Source organism: Osmerus eperlanus, unplaced genomic scaffold, assembly GCF_963692335.1.
Source record: "Osmerus eperlanus unplaced genomic scaffold, fOsmEpe2.1 SCAFFOLD_630, whole genome shotgun sequence".
Taxonomy (NCBI): Eukaryota; Metazoa; Chordata; class Actinopteri; order Osmeriformes; family Osmeridae; genus Osmerus; species Osmerus eperlanus.
This window is the reverse complement of record NW_026911915.1, coordinates 1-8,812: the sequence shown is the minus strand read 5'-3', so window position 1 is coordinate 8,812 and position 8,812 is coordinate 1. Positions and strand designations below refer to the sequence as shown.

General features: G+C 54.7%; 1 protein-coding gene across 1 annotated transcript; it reads right to left on the bottom strand.

The window, feature by feature from the left end:
* Positions 1–4,105: 4,105 nt before the first annotated feature.
* Positions 4,106–7,971, bottom strand: LOC134016772 (PH and SEC7 domain-containing protein 4-like). The gene is made up of 4 exons (XM_062456066.1): positions 7,804–7,971; positions 7,378–7,522; positions 6,505–6,657; positions 4,106–5,271 (listed from the first exon to the last, which is right to left on the bottom strand). Exons 1-4 carry the CDS (start codon positions 7,947–7,949, stop codon positions 4,930–4,932), a joined length of 786 nt encoding a protein of 261 aa, XP_062312050.1. The 5' UTR covers positions 7,950–7,971; the 3' UTR covers positions 4,106–4,929.
* Positions 7,972–8,812: the final 841 nt, after the last annotated feature.

Genomic DNA, 8,812 nt, shown 5'->3' with positions numbered 1-8,812 from the left:
AATACAGCCACCCGACCAGAACAGCTGACTGGGCCAGGGTTGGGGGGGGCGGGGGAGTGAGGAGGAGGAGGAGGGGGGTGTGGGGTGTGGGTTAAACATACACAGGGACAATGTGGTGTCAGGTTGTCTGGATGTGTATATGAGTGTGTGTGTGTATGAGTGTGTGTGTGTGTATGAGCGTGTGTGTGTGTGTGTATGAGCGTGTGTGCGACAGCACAACCGCTCACAGACCATGGCTTCAACTGAAACAGGAAGTAGTGTGCACCAATAGGAGGAGTGACGACTCGGCGCTGGTCCACTCCAGTCAGCTGGAAACCAACATTCCCCCCACCCCCTCTCCCCCTCTCCTCATCCCCCCTCTCTCCTCATCCCTCTCCCCAGACTCCAGCCCACCCGCTCATACAGGACAGGAGCATTGTGCCTGTGACAGTGTTTGTCCGGCCGGCTGAAAGGCAGGAGGCTGTTGTTTTAGAGGCAGAAAGGCGCCTGGCGAGGCAGGACTCCAGGGCCTGTTGTCTCTCGCCTGCCCCAGTGAGTGGAGCCATTGTGTCGGGGAGAAAAGCACTTAACCCAGATTATATGAGTGAACACATCACCTCCGTTAATTGATCTGGATGGAGTTTGCTACATTAATGTGAACCCAGTTGGTCCCTTACATAAAGATCCCCTCACCCCCAGCCTCCCCCTCACCCCCAGCCTCCCCCTCACCCCCTGCCTCCCCCATCAAAGTGAATAAACAGTTTAAAATGAGCGTATTGTTCTGGAATGTCATGTTCACTTCTGGGTGATAGTGTCCATGTCACGGACCGTCTCTCCCTCCCTCTCTCCCTCTCTGTCTCCCTCCCTCTCTGTCTCCCTCCCTCTCTCCCTCTCTGTCTCCCTCCCTCTCTCCCTCTCTGTCTCCCTCCCTCTCTCTCTCTCTCTCAAACAAAATGCAGAAGCACTTCGATTTAAATATCAGTTTGAACCACCATTTCTAGACTGTTTCGTCGTGGGAGTGAACACCTTGCCACACCTGAGGGGTTTCCATTCGCCGTTCCTGGAAGCTTCTGGAAGCGCGATCTGTCTGTTTGAGAGGAGAGCGACTGGAGGTCAAACAGGAGGAGCTGGGGAGGCCCTGAGAGGGAAACACAGGTGCCCTCTGTGTGACTGGCCTCACACACACACACACACACACACCTATCTGCACACAGCCCTCAGGGCAGGAAGAACTATTGACTGAAGACATCAAGAGAAACGTACCTTTTAAAGCCACACACACACACACACACACACACACACACACACACAGGTACCTAAGGTGACTCACAGCAGGATAGGATCTGTGTGGTATCGAGTGCTGCCCCCAGGTGTGGATCTGAACTCTGGGCTTGGGGGCGGAGCCAAACAAGAGTGGCACAGTTCTTTGTTAGTGTGCGGGCCCTAAACAGCTCTCCTGGTCTAAACGCTCCATCTAACTTCCTAGGACGGCCTACAGCTGATATGAATGACATCTACTATTACCCACCATCAATGACTTTGGACGCAGTGTTTTCATGTATCGAAGCAGACTTATAAAGTGGGTTTCTACGATGCTGAATCCTGAAAATGCAGCGTCAAATCAATTTCAATCATGTAGCACGTGCTTTTATCCAAAGCTACATTCAAATAGGCAGCAGAGGCAAGTAGATTCAGGAGAGGCAGTTGGGGCAGAAGAGGCAGTCTTGGATGAGTCAGTTAGAGGCAAGAGAGTATGTAGAAGAGGGCAAAGTCAGGTCAAGCATTAACATGCCCTCAAGCCAGGCACTTTACCTTAACTGTTCCTGTAAGAGGCCCCTTCAGTATGAGCGCTGACGTTCTCCAGGGCAGCGACGCTGGTCCTGAGTGGGTCCTTGTGGGTCCGGCTCTACTGGGCAGGCTGAATGAACATGTCTGGGATGAGGAGGGGGGCAGATGTAGAGGACACACAGACAGCAGGCACAGCTCAGTGGTTCGAGCATTCGACTGGATGTTCAACGGTACTATAAGTTGCCGTGGATATAAATGTCTTCTCAGTGAACACATTATTATCATGTTCTGAACATGTAGCTCAGTCTCTTCTTTGGTTTGTGTGTAGTATTTGTGTATGGTGAATAGTGTGTGGTCCTTCATCAGTACATTAAGCAGATGCTTTTATCCAGTGTGTGTGTGCATGCCTGGTGTGTGAGGTAGAGGAAAGAGAGAGAGGGAGAGGGAGAGGAGAAAGGAGAGAGGAGAGAGGAGAGAGAGGAGAGGAGAAAGGAGAGAGGAGAGAGGAGAGAGAGGAGAGGAGAGAGGAGAGAGAGGAGAGGAGAGAGAGGAGAGGAGAAAGGAGAGAGAGGAGAGGAGAGAGGAGAGAGGAGAGAGGAGAGAGAGGAGAGGAGAGAGGAGAGAGAGGAGAGGAGAGAGGAGAGAGAGGAGAGGAGAGAGGAGAGAGAGGAGAGGAGAGAGAGGAGAGAGGAGAAAGGAGAAAGGAGAGAGGAGAGTAGTGGGAGCTTCCAGCTGAGGGAGTACTGAGGGAGAGGGAAGGTTGCTGAGGATGAAGATGACCCAGCAGCTAAACAGCATCATGGTGGACGAGCCAGATGGAGAATGTCTGTCAGGAGAGACATGGAGGGAAGGAGCCAGGGAGGAGCAAACACTGCTGTGTGTCTGTTTATTAGAGGTTTTAAATATGGACAGAGTTCAAAACAGGATTAGTGCTGGGTGTGTGTGTGGTGTGTGTGTGGTGTGTGTGTGGTGTGTGTGTGTGTGTGTGGTGTGTGGAGTGTGTGTGGTGTGTGTGTGTGTGTGGTGTGTGTGTGGAGTGTGTGTGGTGTGTGTGTGGTGTGTGTGTGTGGTGTGTGTGTGTGGAGTGTGTGTGGTGTGTGTGTGGTGTGTGTGTGGTGTGTGTGTGGGGCCTATGTGGTGTGGTGTGTGTGTGGGGCCTATGTGGTGTGGTGTGTGTGTGGTGTGTGTGTGGTGTGTGTGTGGGGCCTATGTGGTGTGGTGTGTGTGTGGTGTGTGTGTGGGGCCTATGTGGTGTGTGTGTGTGGAGTGTGTGTGGTGTGTGTGTGGGGCCTATGTTGTGTGTGTGTGTGGAGTGTGTGTGGTGTGTGTGTGGGGCCTATGTGGTGTGGTGTGTGTGTGGTGTGTGTGTGGGGCCTATGTGGTGTGTGTGTGTGTGGTGTGTGATGAATGTACGTGTGGAATGTTTGCACCAGGCTAAATGAGAGGCAGTGAGTGCTGGGCAGAGTTCAAAACAAGATGAAGTGTTTGTGTCCCAGGGTGGGAGCAGGAGGGAGGGGAGAGAGGCTGGTCTGAGAGGGAGAGCAGGGCAGACCGAGGCCCGGGCCAGCCTCTAACGACCCCGGCGCTGGCCTGGTCCTTAATGAGCCAGCCAGGCCTGACCAGGGTACCACAGAGGGGGTGGAGGGTGTAGAGGGCGGAACAAAAAGCTCTCTGTGAAGGGTGCCCTCTGAACCCTGAAGCTGCTGCAGGGTCGAGTTCTCCTCCTCCTCCTCCTCTCCCCCCCCCCTTCTCTCTACTTGTACTCCTTACCTCCTTTCCCAGCCCTCTCCTGCTCTCCTCCTCATCTCCTCCCTCCACCCTCCTCCTCCTCTTCCCCTGTCATGTCTACCGTTTGTTGGCGTGGAGGAGCAGGAATCTACAGGGAGGGTTGGGGGGACTGGGGGGGCTGGGGGGCAGGGGGGGCTGGGGGACATACAGCGAGGGCCCTCCTGAAACATCCGGCCTCCTCATTGTCACACTCTCCAGGACGACCTCAGCTGAAGATGTCCCAGAGAAAGAGCACACATGACCTCTGACCCCCCGGCCCAGAGCCGCCAGCAGGGGTCATTGCAGAGGGCACACTTCCCACCTGGAGCAGAGACACGGCCTGGCAACACCATGTAGCTCCTTAGTAACGCTGGGGTCAAATGTTCAAGTGTTGCTATGTAGTTCCATGGTGGTAAATGTAACTTTAATGTACAGAGTTGTCTAGGATTTAAATGTGTAATTTAAAATGATTTCAACAGGATCCATTTCAGGATGAGCTGGATTAGCTTGTTAGCTGCTGTTAGCTGCTCTGAAGTTAAGGAAGGGAAGCATCTGACAGATAAGTCCCACATTAAAGTTTTAAAAATTATTTTACTAAAGAACGGCATTAGAAAAATAAAAAATACAATGTATATCAGCAATATCAACAACAAAATAACAAAGTACCGGAACACATAAGCGAGTTTGACTCAAGTGGTCAACCATGTTGGATCCTTCATGTTAGATGTGGTGGTATGTGGCGCCCTCCTGTGGCCAACACCAGAAACACTGAGATGGAGATCAATACAGGGACTGAAGAGGAACACACTCCAGACAGTGTAGAAATGAAGGGGTGAAAGATGGAGGGGTGACAGATGGAGGGGTGAGAGATGGAGGGGTGGAGGGGTGGAGAGATGGAGGGATGGAGGGGTGGAGGGATGGAGGGGTGAAGGGGTGGAGAGATGGAGGGGTGAGAGATGGAGGGGTGGAGAGATGGAGGGATGGAGGGATGGAGAGGTGGAGGGGTGGAGGGGTGGAGAGGTGGAGGGGTGGAGGGGTGGAGAGAGAGAGATGGAGGGGTGGAGGGATGGAGGGGTGGAGAGATGGAGGGGTGGAGGGATGGAAGGGTGGAGGGGTGGAGAGGTGGAGGGGTGGAGGGGTGGAGAGAGAGAGATGGAGGGGTGGAGGGATGGAGGGGTGGAGATATGGAGGGGTGGAGAGATGGAGGGATGGAAGGGTGGAGGGATGGAGGGCTGGAGAGATGAAGGTCTTCATAAACCAGTCCACGTTGATGTAACAAAAAGTATCAAAACGAGTTTTCAGAGATGAAAATGTTGGAGTTCTCACTTCTCTCCCAGACCCTTCAGTTGGGACTACAGTACCCACAGTTCTTAGCGGCGGCAGAGAGTTCTCCGGTCACACGTCGCGGGCCCGCCTGGGGATGATGATCCTACGGTAGGTTCGTCTCTCCGAGATGTTGCGTCGGACTCTCACCACGAGGGGAGGGGCCATCTCCAGGTCGAGGGAGGGGCTGGAGTGAGACTTCTTCAGCCCCTCCTCCCCCTCCCCTCCCTCCCCTCCCTCCCCCTGGTTCTTGTACAGCTCCTTGTCGTAGAGCTCCAGCTGTTCTCTGAGGGGGGCGGGCTCTGTGAGGGGGGCGGGGTCTGTGAGGGGGGCGGGGTCTGTGAGGGGGGCGGGGTCTGTGGTCACGCTGTTCCAGGCCTTCAGGGTGACGATGTACGCCTCGTAACGACTCACCTACAATACAGAGAGACATCACACACACACACAGGTACCAGAAACACACACAGGTATCAGACACACACACACAGGTACCAGACACACACACAGGTATCAGACACACACACACAGACAGGTACCAGACACACACACAGGTATCAGACACACACACACAGGTACCAGAAACACACACAGGTATCAGACACACACACACAGGTACCAGAAACACACACAGGTATCAGACACACACACACAGGTACCAGACACACACACAGGTATCAGACACACACACACACACAGGTACCAGAAACACACACAGGTATCAGACACACACACACAGGTACCAGACACACACACAGGTATCAGACACACACACAGGTACCAGACACACACACAGGTATCAGACACACACACAGGTACCAGACACACACACAGGTATCAGACACACACACAGGTACCAGACCCACACACACACAGGTATCAGACACACACACAGGTACCAGACACACACACAGGTATCAGACACACACACACAGGTACCAGAAACACACACAGGTATCAGACACACACACACAGGTACCAGACACACACACAGGTATCAGACACACACACAGGTACCAGACACACACACACACACAGGTATCAGACACACACACAGGTACCAGACACACACACAGGTATCAGACACACACACAGGTACCAGACCCACACACACACAGGTATCAGACACACACACAGGTATCAGACACACACACACAGGTACCAGACACACACACAGGTATCAGACACACACACACACAGGTACCACACACACACACAGGTACCAGACACACACACAGGTACCAGACCCACACACACACAGGTATCAGACACACACACAGGTACCAGACACACACACAGGTATCAGACACACACACAGGTACCAGACCCACACACACACAGGTATCAGACACACACACAGGTATCAGACACACACACAGGTACCAGACACACACACAGGTATCAGACACACACACAGGTACCAGACCCACACACACACAGGTATCAGACACACACACAGGTATCAGACACACACACACAGGTACCAGACACACACACAGGTATCAGACACACACACACACAGGTACCACACACACACACAGGTACCACACACACACAGGTATCAGACACACACACAGGTATCAGACACACACACACACAGGTACCACACACACACACAGGTACCACACACACAAACACAAACACACACACCTCGTGGGTGAGGTACTCGTCCCTGGCGCGGGTCTCCTCCAGCCAGCGAGCCCTGGAGGTGTGGCCTCTGCCCTCGCTGGCCTCCTGGCGGAGCCGGGCCAGGTCCTCCTGGAAGCTCTGCAGCATGGCAGCATGGGACTGCTGCTGACGCTCCTGAACACCACAACAACAACAACAACAACAATAACATCAACAACATCAACAACAAACTACATCAACAATATCAAGCAGGATGGTGTGTGTGTGTGTGTACCAGGGTGTGTGAGGGCTGTGCAGAGGGCAGGATGGTGTGTGTGTGTGTGTGTGTACCAGGGTGTGTGAGGGCTGTGCAGAGGGCAGGATGGTGTGTGTGTGTGTGTACCAGGGTGTGTGAGGGCTGTGCAGAGGGCAGGATGGTGTGTGTGTGTGTGTGTGTACCAGGGTGTGTGAGGGCTGTGCAGAGGGCAGGATGGTGTGTGTGTGTGTGTGTGTGTACCAGGGTGTGTGAGGACTGTGCAGAGGGCAGGATGGTGTGTGTGTGTGTGTGTGTGTGTACCAGGGTGTGTGAGGGCTGTGCAGAGGGCAGGATGGTGTGTGTGTGTGTGTGTGTACCAGGGTGTGTGAGGGCTGTGCAGAGGGCAGGATGGTGTGTGTGTGTGTGTGTACCAGGGTGTGTGAGGGCTGTGCAGAGGGCAGGATGGTGTGTGTGTGTGTGTGTGTGTACCAGGGTGTGTGAGGGCTGTGCAGAGGGCAGGATGGTGTGTGTGTGTGTGTGTGTACCAGGGTGTGTGAGGGCTGTGCAGAGGGCAGGATGGTGTGTGTGTGTGTGTGTGTACCAGGGTGTGTGAGGGCTGTGCAGAGGGCAGGATGGTGTGTGTGTGTGTGTGTGTGTACCAGGGTGTGTGAGGACTGTGCAGAGGGCAGGATGGGCCTGTGGAAGCGTCTCTGGGAGCCCACGGCAGCAGGGAAGGAGGGGGAGGAGTGAAGCGCTGACACCAGGTTGATCCTGCTCACCCACGAGGACATCTCTGCTGGGGAGCTGTGGAGGGGAGATCATCTGAACATGCAGTACAGGAAGCACACCCACACTCACACAGTCAGCCCCTCGCTCACACACACACAACCCCTTGCTCACACACACACACTCACACACACACACACCCTCGCTCACAGACACACACACACCCCCTCGCTCACAGACACACACAGACACACTCACACCCCCTCGCTCACACACACACACACACCCCCTCGCTCACACACACTCACACAGTCACCCCCTCGCTCACACCCCCCCCCCCTGGCCTCCCAGTAACTCACGAGGCCTGGAAGAGGAACACCCTCCAGTCGGCGGGTCTGCAGGCGGAACACGTGAGGCCTCTTAGTGTAGTGTGTCGCTCGCTCCCCCAGAGCGTGGTGGAGACTAACCAGCTCCTCAGAGCTCTGCCAGTCCCTTCCATACTCATCCTGAGGGAGAGAGAGAGAGAGAGAGAGGAGAGAGAGAGAGAGAGAGAGAGAGGAGAGAGAGAGAGAGAGAGAGAGAGAGAGAGAGAGAGAGAGACGGGGGAGACAGAAGGAGAAAGGGGGGAGGTACAAGAGAGTGACAGAGACACAAAGAGAGAAAAGGAAAAAGAGAGATCCACAGAGAGGTATAAGAGGAAGAGGATAACATGCAGAGAGTTAGCATCATTTATCCTTTTTCAGCAGCGAATATACTCATCTAGATGAAGGACAGGTATGGAGTGATGACAGGAAGAGAGGGGAGGAAGAGAAGGAAACAACAAGAGAGGGAGAGAGGGAGGGTGAGAGGGAGGAGAGGAAGAGAGGGAGGGTGAGAGGGAGGGTGAGGCAGGGAGAGAGGGAGGGTGAGGGAGAGAGGGAGAGAGGAAGAGAGGGAGGGTGAGGCAGGGAGAGAGGGAGGGTGAGGGAGAGAGGGAGAGAGGAAGAGAGGAAGAGAGGGAGGGTGAGGAAGAGAGGGAGGGTGAGGAAGAGAGGGAGGGTGAGGGAGAGAGGGAGGGTGAGGGAGAGAGGGAGGGTGAGAGGGAGGGTGAGGAAGAGAGGGAGGGTGAGGGAGAGAGGGAGGGTGAGAGGGAGGGTGAGGGAGAGAGAACAGAGGGAGGGTGAGGAAGAGAGGGAGAGAGGGAGAGAGGGAGAGAGGGAGGGTGAGGGAGAGAGGGAGAGAGGGAGGGTGAGGAAGAGAGGGAGAGAGGGAGAGAGGGAGAGAGGGAGAGAGGGAGAGAGGGAGGGTGAGGGAGAGAGGGAGGGTGAGGGAGAGAGGAAGAGAGGGATAGAGGGAGAGAGGGAGAGAGGGAGGGTGAGAGGGAGGGTG